The following is a 26,141-nucleotide window of genomic DNA, read 5'->3' on the forward strand; positions in this document are numbered from 1 at the left end:
TTATACCACTTCAATAGACATTGCCTGTTCTAAAGTACATCATGTTGCCATTGGTGCTTAACCATGGGGAAACACTGAAAAATCAGGTGATTTCTTTGTTGTGCAAACATTATAGGATGTATTTACATAAACCTAATATTATAGGTCAAACACTACATGTTTCTTGGTTGCATCAACATGTCTAAGGCTACCTGGTGACCTAACATGACACACTGTATTACTGTAGACTTTTTTTTTAATAAGTAGGAGTATATTTTGACATAGATGATAAAAATATAGTATGGCAAATACTATATTGTTAATAGCTTACTATTATCATCAAGTATTGCATACTGTATGTAATTGTACATGCTGTGCTTTTATATGTGCAATTGGCTGTAGGTTTGCTTACATCAGCACACTGCAAACATGAGTTAATGCGCTGTGCCATGTTAAACCAAAACTCTTTTACCTTGGGCACTTCTGAAATAAAAGGGTTCATTGAGCTTTTACAGATGCTGGCTGGAAAAAGGACCAGATCCTGAAACGAGTTTCTGCAACTCCCAGCAGCAAGAGTAGATAGCAGTTGGGAAAATGTCCGCTAGCCCTAGAACTAAGAGTAAGTGTGAGGTTGGGGTTGTGGCTCAGAGGCAGAGCGCTCACCTTAGTACAATTCGATCCACGGCACCACATAAAAATAAAATAAAGATATTGTGTCCACCTATAACTTAAAAATAAATATTTAAAGAAAATTAGGGGAAGCATAAATTGAACCTACATTGGCTATAGGTAAGAGGGGCAGCAAAAAACAAAGGAGAAGCTTTGGAATAGAAGGGCCATCCATAAGAAGTAATTGTTCCTTTTGGATAGACTGCTGCTAACAGTATGGAGAGTTTATATTTGAACAGAGGGCTGTGACCCTGGTGACCAGCCTAGATTTATGTCAAGTTTTCCACATACATTTAAGAATAAGAAAAAGTCTAATACAAGCTTTTTACCTGATTAACTTCCCTCATCTCTTCCTTTTATCACTCTGTAGGCCATGTAATTAAATTTGGGATGCTAACAGTTTTTCTTTTATCATCTCCCCTTTACATTAAGGCCTTTTTGAGAAAGCATCACTGATAAATACTTGCATTATTTTTTTTTAATCATGTTCCATTAGCTCTTTTATGCTCAAAATGTGTCCATGTTCCTAGGTGGCTTATTCCTGGATCATGTCCCACAAAAGAGAGAAAGCTATAGGTAATTATGGGGAGATTTCTTTGAACTCAATTATTGACAATAAGAGGTGGTTAATGGGAAGGGGAAGAGAACCCAGCTAACCACCATCAGGAGTCAACATTTTTCTAGGAAGTGGCTGCTTCTGCAAAGGTATGCATAGCTACTTCAATCTTTTGAACAAGCATAAATCTAAAAGGATTCAGTCCATTGATTTACATAACTGGGACTGTTCTTGGGCAGCAAAACTTTTGGCAGTGTCTTCTGCTGTTTGACCAATGGTGGCAGAAAGGTTTCAGCTCAAATCCATTTACTTACACTCCATCAGTAGGAATAAGAAATCCAACTCTGCCTTGGCCTTGAACATGCTCCTTTTGTTTCTTCATTTGGTTGAGTCTGGATTTTTGTGTAGAGAGGGGAGTAATAATGACTTAGGAAGCACTGTCCTTCTTTTTGCCAGCTGTCTATAGTGGCAAGCCCACTCTTGCCTTGGTAGGTCACTGCCTATGCAAAAATATGTACCTTAAATATAGTCTGAAGGATAAGGAATCTGACCAGCTTGGTATAGCACCACCATCAAAATCATCAATATTCCTAAGATCAAAATTACCACAGCAACTTCTCTTACTGGTTGGATGATGCTTGAGGTTGGTGAAGGAAGTGGTGGACCATTCAAATGGATTAGTCTTTTATAAGTGGGGAAATATGGATCCCATCTAATTTTTTTGACTTTGGCTGCATAGGAATTCATAAGAAGAAACTCAAAGGATCTTTCTAGTGCATTATAAAGAATTTTTAGAGACCTCTTCCATAAAATTGTATCAGGAATTCTGTGAAGTGGAAGATCAGTCTCCTTGTCACTAAAAAAGATTGTTTTACTATATATATAATGGGAACACAAGGAAGATAACAGTACCTTTATGTTTCCTCTTGAAATTAATCCAGAGTATCTGATGACTCCTCTTGCTCAAAGATATTCCTGAAGCTTTATAGGCCTCTTCGAGTACTGATACTGAATAATTCAGAGACAACTTCTTTAGAAAATCAGATTTTATCCCTTTGAAGTCATAACTGAAAAACCTATGCATCTTTCTCCTGTAGCCCTAGACTCTCATTATAATAATAAGTGTGTGTGTTCTGCATTCTCAAGAGTTCATTAAGGTTGTGAATTTTTATTGATGTATTGATGTAGGTTTCATTTATACTGGGCAAGCACTCTATCTCTGAGCCACATTCTAAGCCCCAAGACAAAACAATTTAACTTTGGACAAGATTTAAAACAGTCATGGCTAAAGATCTAATAACAGTTCACAATTAACAAATAAATTTGGTTATTCCATGGTGTACTATAATCTAACATTAGAATTATAACTATACCAAGACATATCATATTTCTAGGAATCTAATTTTTGAACATATATTGAAAATATTAATACAAACATAACTCAAGGATAACCATCACTTCTTCTTATTTGACGATTTTTTTTTCTATAACCGGAATTGAACTCAGGGGTGCTTAATCACTGAGCTACATCCCCAAGTTGCTTAGGGTTTCACTAAGTTGCTGAGGTTGGCTTTGAACTTGCAATCCTCCTGCCACAGCCTCCCTAGCCATTGAGACTATTAGAGTGGGCTACCATACACAGCTTGATTATGCTCTTGATATAATTTAAATCAAATAAGTCTATTATATCTTTTCTGAACTTGCAAGAGTCCCCTGGAAATCCCAAACCTAGTCCTAAGCCAAAAATGCTTGATTTTAGAATTTGATTTTTGAAAGTTTCCCAAATATAGCAAAAGGTTTTCAATATTAAAATGAGATCATTTATGAAACAATACCGACAACGTGTGTGTGTGTGTGTGTGTGTGTGTATGGGTGTGTATGTGTGTGGGGTACTGAGGATTGAATTCAGGGGTGCTTTACCACTGAGTTAGATCCCCAGCTCTTTTTATTTATTTACTTATTTTGAGAGAGGATCTCATTATGTTGCTAAGGCTGGCCTAAAACATGTGACCCAAAGCCTCTGGAGCTGCTAGGATTACAGGCATGTGACACCGTGCCCAACTACAAAAAAATTGTTTTAAAGGCATAAAACACAAGAAGAATCAGAATCTTTTATCTCTATTCTGATTACTTTTAAAACTGCTCATAATTTCCTAGGAAAAGAAGATCCACGTTCCAAGAAATCTCTGGGTACTCAACCACAGGGTATCAAACTTGAATTTCCCACAAGTACACTTTTGGTATATCAACTTGATTACACATAAAGCTTCCACAAGATCCACTTCTTTCCATACCCTTTTATAACTCTCAAATCTTTCAGGATTTGTCCAGCCTTTAGTTTGTCCTATACCTCTTTTTCGTATCTTGGAACAAACTATCATTCTACTTTAGCACAGAATTTACTTTCTTTTTCCCTTAACAAAAACATATCCTCATATTCCTTAACTTCCTTCATAAAACATATCTTGCTTTCCTCATATACTATCTCCCATTTTATTTTTAGTTTCAGTTACCATTAGTAATCCTTAGCAATTGTAAAACAGCATTCTGTAGACCAACACAATTTTATAATTTATTTTATTTTTATTTTTTGGTATTGAGGAGTGAAACCCAGGGTGCTTTACCCACTGAACTAAATCCCTAGCACCCTCTCCCCTTTTTAAAATTTTGGAGACAAGATCTTGCTAAGTTGCAGAGGCTGGCCTTGAACTTGCAATCTTCCTATCTCAGCCTTCTGCCACCTTGCCTAGCAATTTTATAATTTTTAGAAATACATGCTTCCTTATAACAAAAATTTTGAAAAAGGACACACAGTTCCAAGTTCATTTAGAACTTACTTTTAATCATATCAACTGCAAAGTTATGTTTAATAATTGATGTTTAAGAAATTTTATTTAGAAATGACCCTGACATTCAATAAGTATCTATTTAACATGCCCTTAAGATTTCTAGTTACTAAAAAGGAGTTCTGAAAATATGAGAGTTCATTTATAACATTTATCCTAGAGTACTGTACAGCACAGTGATAGAATGTTTGCCCAGCATACACTTCTTAGCTTGTTTTCTTAATCAGGTCACTAATATTAAGGCATATTTCTTTTAGGGATAGTGAAAAGAAAGCATATTCTATATGTGCTTGACCTCAGGGATTAACCTTTATACTTTATGCAGCTTCTTTAGGTTTTCAGGTTCTGGAGTCTTGGGAAAGTTGGATAAAGGGTTTAGAAAAAGAAGAAGATGGGTATTAGGGAAAGCTTCTTTAAAGCTTTCTAAAACTCCTTGCTTTAATAAATTCTAGCTTTTAGTCATTTTAGGAAGAAAATCTTGCAGGGAAGCATTTTTTTTTAATTTTAAATTTTCAGTACTAGGAATTGAATCCAGGGGCACTTTACCACTGAATACATTCCCTAGCCCTTTTTTGTTTTGAGACAGGGTCTCACTAACCTTCTGAGGTTGGCTTAAACTTGCAATCTTCCTGCCTCAGCCTCCTGAGTTGCTGGGATATAGGTGTGTGCCACTGTACCTGGTCAACAGGGAAGCAATTTTAGTCTACAGATCATCTACCAGCTTTAGTGTATCAGTGAAATAAACTTCCCATTCTAATTGTTCAGTACATTTGATTTCTAATTTAGATTGAATAAAAAGAATGATTTGCTAAAAACCTGTAATCATTAGAAGGGTTAATCCATTGTGATAAAAAAATGTGCACATTCAGCTCTACATTTTTTAGCATAAGCTGGCATTTATGAAGGCAGTCAGAAGTTTTAGGATTTTGACTACATATAACTAATAAAAGTTTCTCTAAAATAAGGACAGGAAATCAATGTTTTAAGGACAGGAAATGAATGTTTTGAGTTTCAGTGTGCTGCTTGTGTCACTCCCAGAGTGTGACCAGGAAGACCTTGGCTACCCTTTTCTGGATCTCGGATGGCCCTGAATATCACATTTATCAGGGTGCCTGAGGTGCTGAGAGTAGTCCCATATTGCGCCCCTTTCAGATGAGTCAGAAATGTTCCTCTAACCTGGGAACAAAGTATTATTTGGTAACAAGCCCTACAAAACCACTACTCATAATGGACAATGTGGAAATACTTCTGGAAAGTCTCTAAAAACTTCTCTAAGAGCCCTAGAAGAAAAAATTTGTCTTGAATTCAGAGTGAATGTATAATTCATCCTCATTTGAATAATAGAGTTAACCATGTTGGTTTAACTGAAAGCAGTCAATATCCAAATAGCAACTACATGAATGGCCACCAGATGTCACTATGAGGTTGAGGTATTTCAGATAAAACAAAATAGCCAGAAAAAAGAAAAAACCAAAATTGAATTCAAGAGTACCCCCCACCCCCGCCCCAGCAGATCTGATAGCAAATTTGAGGGGGTCCCCTCACAATATACTCAAATATACTACTATTTTAAAAATTTTACTAGGGACTGAACTCAGAGGTACATCTCCAGGCAGTCTGTCTGTCTATCTATGTATCCATTCCATCTAATTATTGTTGTTGGGGATATTGAACCCAAGGGCACTCAACCCCTGAGACACTTCGATAGCCATTTTTTTTAAATAAATTTTTTTGAGACAGGGTTCTGCTAAGTTGTGGAGGCTGGCTTTGAACTTATCCTCCTGCCACAGCCTCCCCAAATTGCTGGGATTACAGGTATGTTCCACAGCACTTGGCTATCATACCAAATTTGAAGGTATTCCTTTTCCAAATTTGAGGGCATTCCCATGACAACTCACCTGTTTTCCAGACTGCTAATTCTGCCACAGATGTCCAGAGCAGCTATTTCTAGGTAAGCCCATAATTAAGGGACTCCACAAAGCCTGAATGTGATAGCTACAAGGTCTGGGTGTTCAATTCCAGGGCCTCCTAATGGTCAAACAGGAGGTACTTACCTTGAATGGATGAGAGTGCTGCTATGGTGGCAATGTACTCAGCCCTGAGGGGATCATGTCCCCTTCTGCTCCTTTGAAGACTGGATCCTGTTGCTGCCATCAAAAAATATTAAACCAAAATTGAGACCACAGGATCTCTGGAATAAAAGAGTTCATTGAGCTGCAAAAGATGTCAGCCTGGAAAAAGATGAGGTCTTGACAAGTTTACACAACTACTAGCATCAAGGCTGATAGCAGTTAGAAAAAGGTCCACAAGACATAGGGCTAAAGTACTTTTCTAACAAAAATTTGGGGAAGGAAACCATAAATTGAACCTACATTGACTATAGATATGAGAGGCACTATAATAGGGCAGGTGAAGTGTTGGAAAGGTAGGGCAGTCCCAACTGTAGCTTCTGGATTGGTTCGGATATTTACCCTAGTCTGAAAAGTTGATATGTAGGGCTAGGGTTGTGGCTCAGTGGTAGAGTGCTTGCCTAGCATGTGTAAGGTACTGGGTTTGATTCTCACTATTGCATATAAATAAATACATAAAATAAAAGTTCATCAACATCTAATTTTTTTTTAAAGTTGATATGTAAACAAGGTTTGGTGGTCCTAGTGGTTCAAAGTGATGGGATCTAAGTATTCAACATATTATCAGGAATGTGAACTATTTTTTGTTTTTTTTTCCCTGCAAATTGTTAACTGAATAACATTCCTCATCTTTTCCTTCATCTTCTAGCCCTCATAATTACATTTAAGACGTCTCAGAATTTTATCAGCAGTGACATTATAAAAGCTATGATGTCACTAGCTAACAGAATTTCAACACCAATATAATCTTGTGGGACCACTATCACATACGCTATCTGTTATTGACTAAAATGTCATGTGGTGAAACAGAGTATTTAATTTGGGTTGAAATAAAGATTTCTCCAAATCCACTTTCCTATTAGTGTTTTATGTGTAAAATAATATATATTTACCACATGTGTTGAAACAAAAAGTTCAGTGAACAACTTTAATTTGGTACCTTCTAGTCAAGGAAAAAATGTATTAATGCAGGGTACAAAATCTTTAATATACATGCAACAAGTATAGTACATCAAGGCAACAAAATACACATGGAAATATTAACATATAGTTCAGCATTCTTTTGGGGGGAGGGGTTGTTAAAAATAAACACTACCACTTAAATTAAAGGTTAAGACATACATTGTTTCTTCATGCAAACATTTACAAACTACCTCTAGTGTGAAATGAACTGTGTAAAAACCTGAATTTCACAGTAGCCAATGAATTTTATTCCAAGAGCTCCAAGAAAGGAGGAAAAGTCCTGATCCTCAGATGTCATGTTTAAATCTGCACTTAGCAGCAGGTTAAGATACACAAATTACTGTTCCCAGTAGACAAATCTGAAAAGTATACCAATTATGGAATCTTGAATTTCCTTCTACATTTTAAAAATGAATGGAAAAAAATTAACAATATTTTTTAATTACTGAAGGATCCTATGTGTCAGCTGAGAGTGGACCATGAATTTTAAAGCATTTAAATATTCTAAGAATTCTTAGGAAAGCTGCTCAAGGCTAGCCTAAAATTCCCAAAGTTCCCTCCTCATTCATTTCTTTACTCCATCCTCCCAAGATATCAAATGTCTTTATTTTGTATCTTCCTTCCTTCCCTCATGCTTGTTAAAAACTGCTTCACTCTTGTCAAGGGTATACAGAATTAAGAATAGATTAAAGGTATCATTTCTCAAGAATATTTGCATTTCTACAAATATTAAAGCCTTAAGGTAAAGTAATAAAGCTCTGAGTATGTCCTGGCACACTTAAGATAGCTTATTATAAGGGCTTCCAGGTCTCCTTTGTCCCTGAAATGACATTGTTTGGACTGTCTCACATACAACTGACCTTATTTTATATTCCAAATTATGAAACTAAGCTCTAAATATTGCAGAGAACCATCAGACTCCTACATTTCTAATACAAAGAATGAACAGGTAATTCACTTCTCTTAAAAAAATTGTTTTAGGAAGAACATTTTTCCTATATGTCAAAGCTACTATGTTTGAATGTAATGTTTTAGTAATAAACAAAAATACCATATGACATTCCAGATAAATATTGTGGCCTTTTCATGTAAACAATGTATAAAATTTCTTTGGCACAGCTAATCATGTTTTCCTTATTTCTTACTATAGAAAATATGTTTCATATATTTTCACTTTCAATATGGTGGAAATTTAAGGGACAAATGTAGCTGTTTTAAAAATTGCAAAAGATTTAAAATATGGACTATAAAAAAACTAATTTACCTGTAGAAGTGTAGGGACCTTTTAAATATTAACATCATTTTATAAATGAGATTATGACATGATGCTAGAGTTGATAAAACACGCATGACACAATTCATTGTTACATGTAAGGGAGGAAAAAATAGCACTGTATGTCAGACATTTATTTATTATTAAGTATGGTGCTTATTCTAGTGATCCTTGTTTAAAAGCTTCTCAATCTTTAGCTGAACTTAAAATCATTCCTGATGTAACATTTTCTAGCATTCCTTCCATATTTGAAACGTTTCCAACTTTTCAGACATACCTGATCACATTTAAAAACTGACAACCGTTAATGAAAATCCTGGGGAAACAACAAGAAGAAATTTATTCATTTTCTCTCTGTATAATATACTTTACCTATGACCCATACAAAGAAAATCAGTGATTGCCAAAAAAGGCACATTCCTACAAAATTTATAAAATGTTAAATGGAATGTTTAATTAGTACCAAATGATAAATGTTGAAGAAAATAATGACAGGCTAGGGAATAGTTCAGTGTTGAGCACTTCTTTAGCATGTACAGGGCCCAGGGTTCAATCCCCAGCATAACCAACAAAACAAAACAAAACAAAACCACTCAAAACCAAAAAAACTGAAAAACCACTGTGAACTGCAATCTAGAACACTGCCCTAATATTAAACATATGGCATTTAAATGTTAGAAATTAGTGGAAAACTGAATTTAGTTATTCTTATTTTGAAAATTTGACCACTGAGTGAAAGAAAATATTTAGCTTAAGTTTCTGGAATAAAGCCTTGATCTCAGTCTCTGATCACTAAGATATATGTAAAGAAATATATAAAAATCATTTGAATATTAATTATGTACAATTTGAATGAATCATTAATTTGGAGAATCTTCAAAAGTTTTTTAAAGCCTGTTCAATTTTAAACTTTCTCAATGACAAATACAAGGTTTTTTAAAATGAAAAAATGTCAGGACCATTATTTTTCCCCTTATAAGTTTACATGGAGTACTGAACTCTCTAAGCAGAATTCCAGACATGTACCAGAACAATATAAAATTTCAAAGGTCTCCCCAGCAATTGAACTTACATAAACTGAACATTTATAATATAGAAACTTTCAACTTTCACATAAGTTTTTCAGGATGGAGTTAGGCCTGGACTTGTCATCTCCGTTGTAGGACTTGCAAGGTAGTCATTAGATTTTAGGCTTGTTAGAGACTTGTAACTTGCCACTGATGTAAGAGACCCACAGAGACCAAGTAATGAGGGAGTATCTTCTTTACCTGAAAGTCAGGATAAAATAACAATTAATAGCCTTTGAGAATGAAATCAATAAATTTAGCATGTGGTGCATAAATATAACCCCGTGACTTGGGAAGCTGAGGCAGGAGCATCCCAAGTTAAGGACAGCCTCAGCAGTCTGGCAAAACCCCATCTCAAAATAAAAAATCAACAGGATTGGGGATGCAGCTCAGTGGTAAAATGCCCCTGGGTTCAATATCCAGTTCTGTACTAAAATAAAATAATGCATAAAGAAAAGAATGATAACAATAAGATCCTAAAACCCATAGAATCTTTCATAATCTACAAGATAATGAAAATATATCTAATTATGCAAAGATCTGCATCTAGACATGTTGGATCTTTCAGCAGTTTCAATATGACTGTAAAATATTACACAAGATTTTGCTTCTTGTAAAACTAGATATAAAAGTTTGAAATAACGTGCTTTAGAACAAAAAATTAAAAGTTTACCTTTTTATGAGGACATGTTTGTGTTCAGTTGGTTAGTAAAGGATAATAAAAACCTAAACAAATAAAATAAGTACCTATTCCAGAGGAATACTGGGAAACCCATACTTAGGTTAAGTAAAGCATTAGAAACAGGTTGGTCCTGGTGAGACTGGACTATACCAACTTACAAGGAAGGTTTGATTTTAGAGACTGCATTCATGTATTGAACATTTACTTAGTATCTACTATTTGCATCAGGAACTCTCCTAAATGCTGGACTTTGATGAAACTCTGAAGGAAGAATGGCGCGTCTGTTTCTGTGGCTGAGGTAAAACTTCCTATAGCTGAGTAAGTTTCAATGCACACTGCCCAGACACTAGCTGTATGTGGCTCTGGCTTAGGGTTGTGAAAGGCTAAAGACTTTGAAAATTAGCAGGTTTCCAAAAATGGAAAACTTGGATTTCACTCATGTCATTATGGAAATGTAAGCTGAGCTGGATATCAGATGGTTTTGAATATTATGTATTATTTCAACCAGCCTTTGAAGTTTTCCCATAGTCTTTTTGTACTTAACTCTACCTTATCACACTGTGTGGCAAGTGGGGGTTCGTTTTTTCTCTTTCTCTCTCTCTCTCTCTCTCTCATTAGATGATAAACTCTTTGAGAAAGGACATGGACTCTGTTTTATTGATTATTGTACTCCCAGTACCTAGTACACAATAGGTCATTAAATAACTATACAATTAATAAAGAATGATTACATGGAATTGCACTGGAACTCAAGATAGGGCCTATGTCCTTTTCAGCTTTGCAACCTTGGGCAAGGCATCTTCTCTGAGCCTGTTCTTTCCTTTGCAAAGTGGGAACAGATACCAAAAAAATGACTGGTTTTGCTAACTTCACAGTTTTGCTGACCAGGAAAACATAATTACTCTTAGAAAACATATGGATGAGTAGTTGCTACATTTATATTTTAAAATGTTTATCATATTATATTATGATTAAAAGGTATAGCTCAGTGGTAGAGCACCTCAGAGTTGAATGCCTAGTACCCCACCTCCAAAAAAAAAAAAAAAAGGAAAGAAAGAAATCTTTAGACTCAAACTGGTAGGACTTGATGACAGCAAAATGATAGGTGGAAAAAACAAGAAAGACTCAGAAGGTTTTCAGAATTGCTAGATGAATGGTGAGATTACCAACTCTAAGACAGGAGAAGAAAAAGGGGATCAATGAGGACAGGAAGAGATAGTGAATATGTATTCTAATTTTGAGGAATGCCTAAAGGAACGCCTTAACCTCTATCACAAATCCACAAACTGAAGAAAAGTTAAGCTGTTAACATGTAAGGTCCATGTCACTTTTTATAATTGATAGTTAGAGAAACAGGAAGGCTATTACTTCATATAGAAATATTTCAAACTGCTTGAACTAGTATATGTTGTAGTTATTCGGCGGGGGTGGGGGGGCTCTGACACAGTTGTTTCTGCATGTGCCTATATGGACTTGGTCACAGGTAGTCATGTTGATATCAATTTAATTCAGTTACTTGTCTGACTGGAATCACAAGTGCTGAGTTTATATACTGCTTAAAATACCTTAAAAACCATAATTTGGCCTTAAAATGAAAAGTTATTTGTTTACAGGAAAGAATGAAAACAGGCAGCTAGAGGTAAATTTCATATTACTAAAGCAAATACACATTAGAAAAATTATTGCAAGTAATTTTCTCATAAAATAAGACAAAGCTTGTTACAAAGGAAATCTCTAAGAAAGGAAAATACCTTGCAAGTAAATGAAAAATTGTGACATGCAAAAGGATTGCTTATCACATACCAAGCATGTAGCTAAGGCAGGAGAAATCCAACAAATATGATTTTTAAAATCTGTGCTTAAAGTCTAAAAGAAGCAACAAATGATCATGAATGAAATTAAGAAAACAATTCCATTCTACAAGGGTTCTAAGACCATTCAATGAGGGAGAAACCTGTACTTTCAACAAATGATTTTGGGACATCTACATATTCATATGCAAAAGAACAAAATTGGACCCTTTGCCCACAGTTTATATAAAAATTAACACAAAATAAATCAGAGACCTAAATGTAAAAGTTAAAACTGTAAAATTCCTAGAAAGAAACATAGGTATAGATATGCATGACCTGGGATTAGACAACAGTTTCTTATATACGACACCAAAGCATAAGCAATCGTAAGAAAAATTAGATAAACAGACTTTACCAAAATTGTAACTCAATTCATCAATAATAAAGGATAATGCAATTTTAAAACCACCAAAGAACTTGAACAAACATTGCTCCAAAGATGATATACAAATGACCAAAATGACCAGTAAGCACATGAAAAGATGCTAAAAATCATCATTGGGGAAATGCAAATTCAAACTACAATGAAGTCCAAATTAATGCTCATTGTGAGATGGACATCATTACCCTACAAACATGTATGACTGCACTTGTGGTGCAACTTTACATCATGTACAACCAGAGAAATGAGAAGTTGTGCTCCATTTGTGTACAATGAATTGAAATGCATTCTGCTGTCATGTATAACTAATTATAACAAAATTTTTTTAAAAAAGCACATAATAACAAGTGTTAAAGAGAAACTGAAACCCTTTTGTTGAAATTGGGATTGTAAATAATGCAGTTACTTTGATATATTGGTTGGCAGCTCCTCAAATGGTCAAATATATGATCCAGTTAATTCTAGCCCTAAGTATATACTCAAGAGAAATAAAAATATATGGTCACACAAAGATATATATAAATCTTCATCGCAGCATTATTCAGAATAGCCAAAAAGTAAAAACCACCAACAAGTTCAACTGATGAATAAACAAACAAATTATGGTATATTCATACTGTGTAATATCATTCTGCCACAAAAAGGAATAAAATATTGATATGTTATGACATGAATGAACCCTGAAACATGCTAAGCCAAAGAAGTCACAACTTTTAAAAGAGCTACATATTATAGGATTCTATTATATTAAAATTTCAGAATAGACAAACCAAAGACATAGAGAGTAAATTAGTAGTTGCCAGTTACAGGGGTGGGGGTAAACTGAGGGGGAATTGGAACTGGGGACTAATAGGGCTTCTTTTTTGGGTGATGATAATATTTGGGAATGAAGCAGTGGCGATGGCTGCATAACACTGAATGCTCTGATTACCACTTCACTGTATACTTTAAAATGGTGAATTTTGAATTCTGCCAAGCATTGTGGCATCCACATTTAATCCTAGTGATTGAGGAGGCTGAAGCAGGAGGATGGCAACTTCAAGGCCAGCCTCAGCAACTTAGCAAGACACTCGGCAACCCTGTCTCAAAATAAAAAGTAAAAGGAGCCTAGTGGTAGAGTGTCTCAGAGTTCAATCCCCAGTACTGAAAATAGGTAAGTAAATAAATAAATAGAAGGGGTAAATTTTATATTGTGTGAATTATTTTTAAAAATATATATATTTTTTAGTTGTAGGTGGCCACAATACCTTTGTTTTATATTTATGTGGTGCTGAGGACCGAACCCAATGACTTACACATGCCACGCGAGCACTCTATCATTGAGCCATAGCCCCAGCCCCCTTATTAAGTGAATTATTTTTAAATAAAAGTGGTTAAAGAAAGTCTAAAGGATCTCTTTAAATAAATACAAAAATATTTCTAAAAGAATTTAATCAATGCAGTAAAGCACACAAATATTAAAGATATTATCACATAGTTTATATTCAGAATAAAATGGAAAAAATATTATAAAATTGGTATGATGTCATGATTTTCTTCTAATAAAAATTTTCAATTAATTTTGACTGGAAATCAATGTAAGAAAAAAAGAACAGTAAAAGAAATGTTGAATTTCCAATAAATATTTTTGCTTTAAGAGGGGATTAGCAAGGATGGTGGAATGTGATGGACATCGTTATCCAAAATACATGTATGAAGACACGAATTGGGTGTCAACCTACTTTATATACAAAGATATGAAAAACTGTGGTATATATGTGTAATAAGAATTGTAATGCAAAAAAAGTTCATGTATAAAGACATGAATTGGTGTGAACATACTTTATATACAAAGATATGAAAAACTATGCTCTATATGTGTAATAAGAATTGTAATGCATTCTGCTGTTGTGTATTTTAAAAAATAAAATCAATAAAGGAGTTAATTTTTATAAAAGATTACTCTAATTTTAGAAAATATGAAAAATATTTATTGTTTTACCTTCATGTTTTTTTCAAGTACAAGCATTGATTTTTGAATGATCTACTGAACTCTCAAAACTCAACAGTTAAAAGTGATCTAATTAGAGAAAATGTAAAAAACATGAGAAGGTGTTTCAATGAAGAGGACATACATGGCAAATAAGCAGGTGAAAAGATGTTCAGGGAAATGCAAATTAAAACCATAATGAGGTAACACTCCACATGAACCAGAATAGCTATAATTTAAAAAATGTAAGAAATAATACAGAGCTATTACAGAATAGCTTAAATCAAACCCTAAATATTGGCAAGAATATGAAGAAACTGGATCACTCATCAATTGTTGGTGGGAATGCAAAATGGTACAATCAAAATAATTTGGTTGTTTCTTCATACATCTCAGCACTGTACTCCTGGGTATTTATGACACAGAAATGAAGACTTCTGTATATACCAAAACTCAATAATCTTCATAGTAAATTTATAACCCCAAATAACCCAAATGTCTTTTAATGGGTGTTGTTTTAAACAAAATTATAGTGTATTCATGAAATGGAATATTTTGGCAATATAAAAGATGAACTATGGATACACACAACTTGGACAGATCTCAAGGGAAATATGCTGAGTGAAAAAGGTCAATCCCAATAGCCGAAGTACTACATGTCTAAACTATATGTACAGTCTTATATATACTATATGATTTATATAACTTTATTGAACTGACTAAATTTCAGTCGTAGAGAACAGATTAGTGCTAGCCATAGATTAGGGATGGGACAGAGATGGAGTCTGGGAAGGAGGTGGGTGTGCTTACAAAAGGGCAGCACAAGGGATCTTTGTGTTGATAAAACTTTTCTGTATCTTGACTGCAGTAGTGAACACAAACCTAAGCGTGCAATGACAGCATAGAACTACACAATATAGGAATACATGTATATTTGAATAAAATAAGTGAGTTGTATTAATTTCAATATTGTGGCTATGATGCTGTACTATAGCTTTGTAAGAAGTGAATAAGATGGTAAACTGGGTGAAAGGCACACCCACATCCAGTTCCCTTCTTTGTATTATTTCCTATAATTACTTATGAATCTAATATTATTTCAAAATAAGAAGTCAAATTTTATTTTATTTTTTCAATATCTTTGTTTTATTTATTTATTTTTCTATGTGGTGCTGAGGATCGAACCCAGTGGCTCACACATGTGAGGTGAGCATTCAACCACTGTCCTATGACCCCAGCCCAAGAATTTAAATTTTAGAATAGCAGTAGCTAGAAAAATTCCTTAAAATGTGTTAAGCACTTAGGTAAAAGTATAGAAAAGGAAGGAATGCCGAGGTAGCTTAATAATCTTGGCATTCATATTTTCATACTGATTAAATGTACTTTATCTTTGTTGCTATTTAAATTGTTTTCCCTGATCTAATATTAGAGTACCCCACTGATCACTGTTTGGGTAAGTCAGGACTACAGATTTCTGCATGATAATTCTGTATCGAGCTACATTTCAGGATTTCTTTTATTGCTGCATTTAGTTGTATTATTTCTCTGTTTTTTTAAGTTCATAAAATCATCTCCAAAGCATAATTCTCATGTCTTTACTTAAGGTTTCTTCTCTAAATGCACTGCCTAATACTATTAGTATAATGTGAAATTATGGTAGAAACAATGTAGAGCCTTACTTTGTCCCTCAGCTAAGTATTTACCCATTAAGTAAGACACTACTTTTAAGAAAAAGTTCTACACATACATACACACATACGCATACATTCATGTAAATAAGGTATTTTTCTTGAATATTCTTATTTGTCACACAAGTGTTGGATTCTATCCAAGGCCCTTTATTGCATCTATGGAGATTGCCTTTGCTATTTCAGATCTATTAATATAGTATTTGTGACATTAGAGGATTTTCTAATATTGATCACTTCACATTCCAAACATTCTGGAGCTTTCTATCTCTAATGCAAATAATTCTGTGAAGTATACTTACAGAGGAAATTATCCATTTCATTTAGGTTTTCAAATGAATTTGCATAGAGATCTGCAAAGTAGTCTCTATTTTTTATTCTTTATCTCATTTGTTTGTGATCTTATCTTTATTATTTCTTTTCTTGTGCTTTTGGTTACTTTGTTGTTATTTTTCCAGCTTTGTGAGCCAAAAAATAGAATTTATTTATCTTATTTTGTTTTTTTTAACAAAAGTATATAAAAGATAAAATTTTCTCTGGTTATTGCTTGAAATCAACTCCATAAAATCTATTGTCATTATTTTTTAGATATTCATGATTTCAGCTTGAATTTCTGTTATCCAAGGGTCATTTAATAGGTTTATTTATTTCCAAGTGAAAGGCCCTTTTGAACAAAAGAATTATCATGATGGAAAACTTGTAGGGTTCTCTTACAGTGTGACCAGAGAATACTATTTGCAATATTTTATGTTTTGAATTTATTATTTTCTTTATGATCTAATATATGATCATTTTGTTACTATTCTATTTGTACTTAAGAAGGTATCTATATAATTATCTATATAATAATAACATATCTATATAATGTTATCTATACAATCAGGGTGTAAAGTTCCATAATATTATAAGATCTACCTTACTGATTATGTTATTTAGGTCTTTTATATCTGTGGCAGTCAGCTTTCCGTTACTATAACAAATACCTAAGATAATAAACTTTTAAAAAGAAAAGATTTATGGGGCTGGGGTTGTGGCTTAGTGGTAGAGCACTTGCCTTGCATGTGTGAGGCGCTGGGTCTGATCTTCAGCACCACATAATAAATTGAATAAATAAATAGATAGATAGATACATAGAGAGATAAATGAATGAAATAAAGGTATTGTGTCCAACTAAAAAAAAAGTTTAAAAAAAGAAAAGATTTATTTTGGCTCACAGTTCCAGAGGTTCCAGTTAATTAATGATTGGCCCTATTGCTTTGGACTTGGAGAGGCAGCACACCATTGCAGGGAACAAAGCTGCTCACCTCATGGTGAGAAGCTGGGGTATCACTTTCTTTCAAGAGCACGCTCTCCAATGATCAAAAGACCTCCCACTAGGACCTACCTCTTATAAAGTTTCCACATTCCCACAGCACCAAGTTGAAGACTTGGTCTTTGACAGATAGGCCTTTGAAGGACATTTACAGTCTAAACTATAACATTCTGCTATAGGTCTTTTATATATTCTTACCAGGTTTTTGTCCATTTAATTTTCTTATACTGAGAAGAGAATATTAAATCTCTTATCGTCACTAGTTCATATTTCTCCTTTTACCTTGTATAAAAGTGGATGCCATTGTTAGGTGCATAATCCTTTTATATCTTTATTGTGGCATTCAGCATTAAAACATGACTATTTTGTAATGTTTAATGCATTTTGACTTAAATTCTACTTGTCTGATATCAGGTCTACACCCTGATTTCTTTGTGTTTTAATTGTCCCCCTCTATCTCTTTACATGTTGACCTTCTGAATAACTTAATTATAATTTTTTATGTATGTGTTGTTACATTTACTACCTTTGTTTACATGATATTTTCTTTGATATTTTATATGCATGTTTGGTGTTCTTTCCTATATAATGTACCATTTTGCTTCTGTTTTATTTGCTGTTTTTTAAATTATTACATGTGACATGTTTTCTTCCCCTTTTTTAAAACAATTGTGTTATTTAGAAAATTCTTTATTTTTTCTAATTATTATCACTGCAAAATTAGAGGAGGTTACTACCCATCTCATTCTTTTCCCCTTGTAAGTAGTTTTATCTTTTTGCCTAAAATTTCTGTTTTCTTTTTTATTACTAATAATTCAGTAACATAGATGAGCCTCTGAGAAGGTAAGGCACCTGAGAAAGAAACTAAGGCAGACCATTTTTAATCATAAGGCAACTTGATTTCTAGCATGCTTCACAGAAATGCCAGTATTCTCTGACCTTGTCTTGTAACGAAAACATAAATAGTATTAAAAAGATAACTTTTGACTCAATTTTTTTTCTTACCTTCACTGATGAAATTCAATGGGTCTTGTTTTCCTTCTCCTTCTTGTGACTGACCTCGATCCAATGAAGTCTGAGAAAGGCTAACTTCTGCTGACAACTGGTCAAGACTATGGTAACTTTTCCTGCAAAATAAAAACAAAATACTACTTGCATTTTTCTAACAAAAAATAATTTGTAGAGAATTCTTTAATGGTTTCAAGTTTATTAAATTTCTATTTAATTTTCTTCCCAATATTTACCCTAAATTTTGTCTTCATCATGACTTTAGTATGATCTCTATTACACTTTCCTTCCTACCCTCTTTGGAGGTATATATGTTTTACTTGTTGCAAAGTAGAAAAGGAAAATAATTTGTCAAATAAATTAAAACCTCACACCATTTTTGATTATTCAGGTGACTAGAAAATGAGAACTTATCATTGAGTTATTTATAATTCTCAAAAAAGCAGAAAATCTATAGATTATTCTTAATAAAGAAACAAAGTTTGGATAATAATGACCAGTGTTTTAATTAGTTTATAATTCTTCAATATTTTAGTATAATTATAGATGGTTATTAAAAAAAACAACAAAATTATTACAAATTCCTATAATTCTGAAGTTTAAAAAATGTGAGTAATAAATAATTAATTTCCTCATTTATATGATATTTTGAGGCCAATTTTTTATTAAGGTAATTAATTAGAAGTGAATTATATTAGAAAATAAGTTCAGTTACAAGTAAAAAGTTAATGAAAGCTTATTATTAACCCTTTTTCATATTTGGCTCTTTAGGATAACATAAACTCAGAACATACATGCAGCTCTGTTATTATTCACTTTTCATGTAAATGGAAAAATTATCAATTCCAAATATGTATGATCTATGAAAAGCTCAAATATCTATTTCACAAGGTAGTCAAATCCCATCTAATTTTCTTAAAATATATTTTATGATAATATTTATAGGAAAGCACATATAGTTTAAATAATCTATTTAATAGATCTATTAATACACATAAGAGTAGACTTACAGATTTGAAAAATTTGATATTAAATATCATTTGTATACTTATGCTCAGAGGTTATTTTGTTTTAGTCAGGACTCACCTCAAAATGAGAAGGAAATGAGAAAATATTCATTCACTAAAACTACAGTGCACATTTTTTAAAAAAGCAGAGCTCAGTTGGGTGCAGTAGCATAAGCCTGTAATCTCTGTTTCAATATTAAAAATGAAAAGAGCTGGGAATGTGGAACCCTTGGGTTCAATCTGTGGTATAAAAAAAGGGGGATGGGGGCAGAACACAGTGTGTCTACAAAAACAGCAGTTATTTGTAGTTATTTAAAATTGCCTTTGTGTTTATACTCCATCAATTTATTAACATAAAATTTTACAGAATTTCACAGCAATGAGGTATATACAAAAGATATCTGTTTTCTTCACTAAGAAATGAAGAATGAGGTGACAGAATAACTTTCCAAGCTTAGAATGTGGTGTTCTCAAGTTATAATATAATGACTTTTCAAATTCTGAGTAAAAAAGCACTTAATTATGATTTTTTAAAAATATTTTATTTTTTAGTTATAGTTGGACTCCTTTATTTATTTATTTTTATGTAGTGCTGAGGATCAACCCAGGGCCTCGAACATGCTAGGTAAGCACTCTACCGCTGAGCCACAAACCTAGCCCTTAATTCTAATTTTTAATTCTGTTATTGCAGGAAACTCAAATAAGACATATAACACTTTCATGAGTTACATGATACACAATAAAAATTATACCCAATGTTTACATAGCACTTGCTATATTCTAGGCACTATTACACACACACACACACACAAAAAAAAAAAAACCTTACTTATCTCTAATATAGAAAGAAAAGATTTGGCTTCCTATTTTGTTAGAAACTCTTGTCATAAAATAGCCTTCGTTGAGATAGAATATCTAAATTATACTATAAATATATTTCTGAAATTTTCACTTTATTTTCATTAAAGTCATTTCTTTAGCTATTGAGGAAAGCAGAAACAGGAATTTAGTGAGAAATTTTGTTATATTTTATATAATAATGATTTATATATAATTCATATTATATGATAAATACTTCTTCAAATAATTTTTCTTGCCCAGTAAGTAGAAGTCTTCCTCTTTAAATTGATGGCTTAAAATGAATGTCTGACACTGATTTTCATCATGAGAAACGTGTTAATATTTTTAAATTAAAAATATCTATAAATATTTACAAACATTAAGTACTCATAAGCAAAAAGACATGGAATTCATTAAATAGTGTTAAATATGGCCTGAGAGTTCGACAGCACATATTTACAATAATCTCCAGGACTGCAGTCATTGGGAGGAAGAAACTATGAAAGTAGCCCCTGAGAACAGCAATAGGAAATGAGCTTTCTGCATGACTACTGAAGTTCCTTTTAGGATATCACACTTCTGAATCCAAAGTGATTTGGGGACTTTTCTACCCTTTAATTTGTCTCAGTAGACAAACCTTGAGTTATAAACTTTACTTAACCCAATACCAATGAATATAGAAATAGAATTTGATATACAATGATCTTTTGAAGCAATAATAAAAATTCTAAACCAAAATTAAGTACTCTATTCATAATACATTAAGAACAGTAGTTTACAATATCTCCCCTGCTTGAAGATGACTACAAATGCACAATCTGGGAGGAAACTAGTTCAGCTGCTTTCCATATAACTAAGAAGGGGTTTGGCTTCTACATTCTTACCTGATTTCCACCAAGACTTGAAGCACCATCTGACAACATTTGTTGTCACACAGTAAATTATCCATCTAGGGGAGTTCTATCGTAAAGGTCCACAGCTAAGTCCTATTGTAGAATTTTATACTAATTAACATCACACTGTAAGATTTAAATATAACCCACCAGACATACCAATCCAATTAATAGCTATTTTTATGTCTCAGAATATAATTTTTTAAAATATCAGTAGCTTAACCTAATAAAAGTAACAACCCCAAACAGTAAAAGCCATGCATTCTAACTATACAAAAGTTTATATTTTGGTATATGCTATTATACTATTAAATATAAAATAAATTAAATTTGTAGGACTTATATGTCATGGGCATTTGGTATACAACAACATATACTATATTCAAAATCTAACTATTTAAATATTTTTAAACCATTCAAATACAAATTCATATACATGAAATTGGATACCAAAAAAAAAAAAAAGGAAATTGAGTGACAGGTCTGAATTCATTAGTTAATTTTTCTTACACTTTATATAAATAATCAGAATAATATGAATAATTTGTGTCATTTATTTGTCCAATAGAAGTGCTGAGGTCAATAATTTACATTATCTGATAGTCACAGGAAACAGATGATGCACAGAAAGAGACAAGTATTATCCACATGTGGAATATAAAAATAAATATATGTACACTGTGTATACAGAGGCACATGCAATTACATGGAGAGAGATACACTACTTTTTACTCCTGTTTTTTTCATACAAATAAGTTTAAGAAACAAAAATAATCAATTTTTATAGCAGAATATCTATTTTCTCTAAATCTAGTAAAAATTAATAGAGTGATACAAGAAAAGCTTTCTAGGGAAGGACTTTGTGAATCAGTTCAATGCCCATGTTACAAACTAAAATATGTTTGTGGTTTTGGTGTTTAAAGACACCTACTCCAAACATGTTTGAAAGACACACATGGGAAAGAGAATTCCTAATACATCTGAAGTGAAAGTTATTAAGAAAAATTAAAAGCCTAAATAATAGGTCATGAAGGGCTTATTAAAACTTATGAATCTCACAATTTTACAGTCTGAGTAACAGGCAAATTGGAAATCAATGATTGAAAGACCTAAAAAAAAAAAACAAGTAGAAAACATAAGTATGATGACAAGGATTCTGATCTTTTAGTGTAAGATTAGTTGAGTTAGGCAATACTCTAATGAGGTTACATAACAGATCATCTAACAGGCTCATCGTACCTAGACTTCATGAATATAAAATATTAAGACATAACATATTGGAAACAAAAAAGTAAGCAATTATTCCATGTTGTGTTAGGAGAGCATGCTTTATATACTTATTTAGTATTGAGATTTTCCTGTAATCCTAATTGTTTTTATCAATTTTTAAACATGGTATTGCCATGTTCAAAATATGGGAGACAGATCCACTCACACCGGCCTCTGCAGGGCCCAGAAACACAGCAGGCCTGGTCCACCCTTTCCCTGGAGGGGCAGATACTCGATAGAGTGTAGCCTCTGGTGCAGAACCACCCCTTCTGACCAGTGGACTACAGGGGGAGCCAAGATCCAGCCCAGACTGCCCACACTAGCCTATATGGGAATCGGGCTCTCAGTAGGCCCAGTTCACCCCTCCCCAGGTGGGACAGACACCACCAGAGCCTATCCTTTGGTGCAGGACTTCCCCTTCCAACCAGCAGACTACTGCAGGAGATCAAGGCAAGCAGCCCAGATCCACCCACTCCAACTTAAGCAGGATCCAGATCCAGGATGCAGTAGCATTCATTGAGGGACACCAGCAAGATCTGTAAGCCCAACAGGTGAGGTACAGACAATATGCACAGGTACTACAAGAATACAGGGAAGAAACTAATATCTCAGATCCACTCTGCAAGAAAGGAAGACATAGACACCATGAAAAAACAAGGAAGGAAAGTGCCCCAAACAAACCAGGACACTCTGATAACAGAACCCATGGACAGCAAAGTTGATGAGATGTCAGAGAAGCAGTTCAGAAAGTTCATAATTAAAATGATCAGTGAATTAAAGAAGACCTAAATGAGCAAATACAAGCAAAGATTGATCACTCCAACAATGAGATAAGAGAGCAAATACAGGTAGCAAAAGATTACTTCAAGAGAGAGATACTCTGAAAAAAAACAGTCAAATCTTTGAAATGAAGGATACAATAAATCAAATAAAAAACTCAATAGAAAGCATAACCAATGGACTAGCTCACTTGGAAGAAAGAATGTCAGATAATGAAGATAAAGTATATAATCTGGAAAATAAAGTTGATCACACAATGAAGATAGTTAGAAATCATGAACAGAACATCCAAGAATTATAGGACAGCATCAAAAGACCAAATATAAGAGTTATTGGGATAGAGGAAGGCACAGAGTTTCAAACCAAAGGAATGTACAATCTCTTCAATGAGATAATATCGGAAAATTTCCCATGCATAAAGAACAAATTGGAAAACCAAATACAAGAGGCTTACAGGGCAGCGCATGTACAAAATTACAACAGATCTACACCTAGGCACATTATAATAAAAATGCCTAGCATACAGAATAAGGATAGAATCTTAAAAGTTACAAGAGAGAGGAATCAGATCACATACAAGGAGAGACCAATTCGTATCTCAGCAGATTTTTCAACCCAGACCCTCAAAGCCAGGAGATCGTGGAACAACATATACCAAGCTCTGAAAGAAAATGGATGCCAACCAAGAATCTTATATCCAGCAAAACTAAGCTTTAGGTTTGATAATGAAATAAAAACCTTCCTTAATAAACAAAAGTCAAAAGAATTTACAACTAGAAAACCTGCATTACAGACCATCCTCAGCAAAATACTTCAAGAAGAGGAAATGAACAACAATGATGATAATCAGCAGAGGGAGGGATTACTAAAGCAAAATCTAATCAGAGGAGAAATCAAGTCATGTTAAATACTAAAAATAAATAAAAATGGCTGGGAATACAAATCATATCTCAATAATAGCCCTGAATGTTAATGGCCTAAACTTGCCAATCAAAAGACATAGACTAGCAGATCAGATTAAAAAAAAAAAAAAGCCCCAACAATATGCTGCCTCCAAAAGACTCATTTCATGGAAAAAGACATTCACAGATTGAAGGTTAAGGGTTGGGAAAAATCATATCACTCACATGGACTGTGGAAGCAAGTTTCCATCCTCATATCAAATAAAGTAGACTTCAAAGTAAAGTCAATCAAAAAGAATAAAGAAGCACACTACATACTGCTCAAGGGAACCTTAACAAGACTTAACAATTATAAATATATATGCCCCAAAGAGAGCAGCTATGTTCATCAAACAAGCTCTTCTCAAGTTCAAGAGTCAAACAAACCACAAAACAATAATTTTGGGTGACTTTAACACACCTCCTTCATCACTAGATAGATCTTCCAAACAAAAGTTGAACAAAGAAACTATAAAACTCAATAATACAATCAATAACTTAGACACTGACATATATGTCTATCCTTCAATGAGAGAATATACTTTCTTCTCAGTAGCACGTGGATCCTTCTCTAAAATAGACCATATACTATACCACAAAGCAACTCTTAACAAATATAACAAAATGTAGAGATACTACCCTGCATTCTATTAGATCATAATGGAATGAAATTAGAAATGAATGATAAAATAAGAAATAAAAGCCACTCCAATACCTGGAGACTAAATAGTATGCTACTGAATGAACAATGCATTGCAGAAGACATCAAGGAGGAGATTAAAAAGTTTTTAGAGGTGAATTAGAACACAGATACTTCATATTAAAATCTTAAGGACACTATGAAAGCAGTTCTAAGAGGAAAGTTCATTGTGTGAAGTTCATTCCTTAAAAGAAGAAAAAGTCAACAAATAAATGACTTAACACTACATCTCAAAGCCCTAGAAAAAAAAACAAATCAATACCAAAAGCAGCAGAAGACAGGAAATAATTAAAATCAGAGCTGAAATCAATGAAAATGAAACAAAAGAAACAACTGAAAAAACTGACAGAGCAAAAAATTGGTTCTTTGAAAAAATAAATAAAATTGACAGACCTTTAGCTATGCTAACAAAGAAAAGGAGAGAGAAAACTCAAATTATTAACATATGTGATGAAAAAGGAAATATCACAACAGATACTACAGAATACAGAGAATAATTAGAAATTATTTTGAAAACTTATACTTCAATAAAATAGAAAATATCAAAGGCATTGACAAATTTCTAGAGTCATAATTTTCCCACATTGAATCAGGATGATATACATAATTTAAACAGATCAATTTCAAGTGACAAAATAGCAAATGCCATCAAAATCTACCAACTAAGAAAAGCCCAGGACCGGATGGATACACAGTCGAGTTCTACAAGACCTTTAAAGAAGAACTAATACCAATACTCTCCAATGTATTTCAGGACATAGAAAAAGAGGCAGCACTTCCAAACTCTATGAGGGCAATGTCAGTCTGATTTCAAAACCAGGAAAAGACACATCAAAAAACGAAAACTTCAGATCAATATTTCTAATGAACATAGATGCAAAAATTCTCAATAAAATTCTGGCAAATTGAATACAAAAAATTATCAAAAATATCATGCACTATGATCAAGTGAGATTCATCCCAGGGATGCAAGGTTGGTTCAACATACGAAAATCAATAAATGTAATTCATCACATCAATAAACTTAAAGATAAGAATCATATGATCATCTCAATAGATGCAGAAAAAGCATTTGACAAAATACAGCACCCCTTTATGTTCAAAACACTAGAAAAACTAGGGATAACAGGAACATAGTTCAATATCATAAAGACTATCTATGCTAAGCCCCAGGCCAGCATCATTCTAGATAGAGAAAAATTGAAGGCATTCCCTCTATGTAATTCATCACATCAATAAACTTAAAGATAAGAATCATATGATCATCTCAATAGATGCAGAAAAAGCATTTGACAAAATACAGCACCCCTTTATGTTCAAAACACTAGAAAAACT

At 33.2% G+C, this 26,141-nt stretch overlaps 1 protein-coding gene across 6 annotated transcripts in view; it reads right to left on the minus strand.

The window, feature by feature from the left end:
• Nucleotides 1–7,080: 7,080 nt before the first annotated feature.
• The window catches only part of Rundc3b (RUN domain containing 3B), a 147,053-nt gene continuing 127,992 nt past the window's right edge, over nucleotides 7,081–26,141 (minus strand). For all 6 annotated transcript variants that reach the window (XM_078040489.1, XM_078040488.1, XM_078040490.1 and 3 more), the window contains 2 exons: nucleotides 18,374–18,495; nucleotides 7,081–9,683 (listed from right to left, as the gene is read on the minus strand). In XM_078040489.1, coding sequence (XP_077896615.1) covers nucleotides 9,538–9,683; nucleotides 18,374–18,495 — 268 coding nt within the window. In that variant the 3' untranslated portion in view covers nucleotides 7,081–9,537. The remainder of the gene's footprint in view (nucleotides 9,684–18,373; nucleotides 18,496–26,141) is intronic.

Source organism: Ictidomys tridecemlineatus, chromosome 2 (assembly GCF_052094955.1).
Source record: "Ictidomys tridecemlineatus isolate mIctTri1 chromosome 2, mIctTri1.hap1, whole genome shotgun sequence".
Lineage (NCBI taxonomy): Eukaryota > Metazoa > Chordata > Mammalia > Rodentia > Sciuridae > Ictidomys > Ictidomys tridecemlineatus.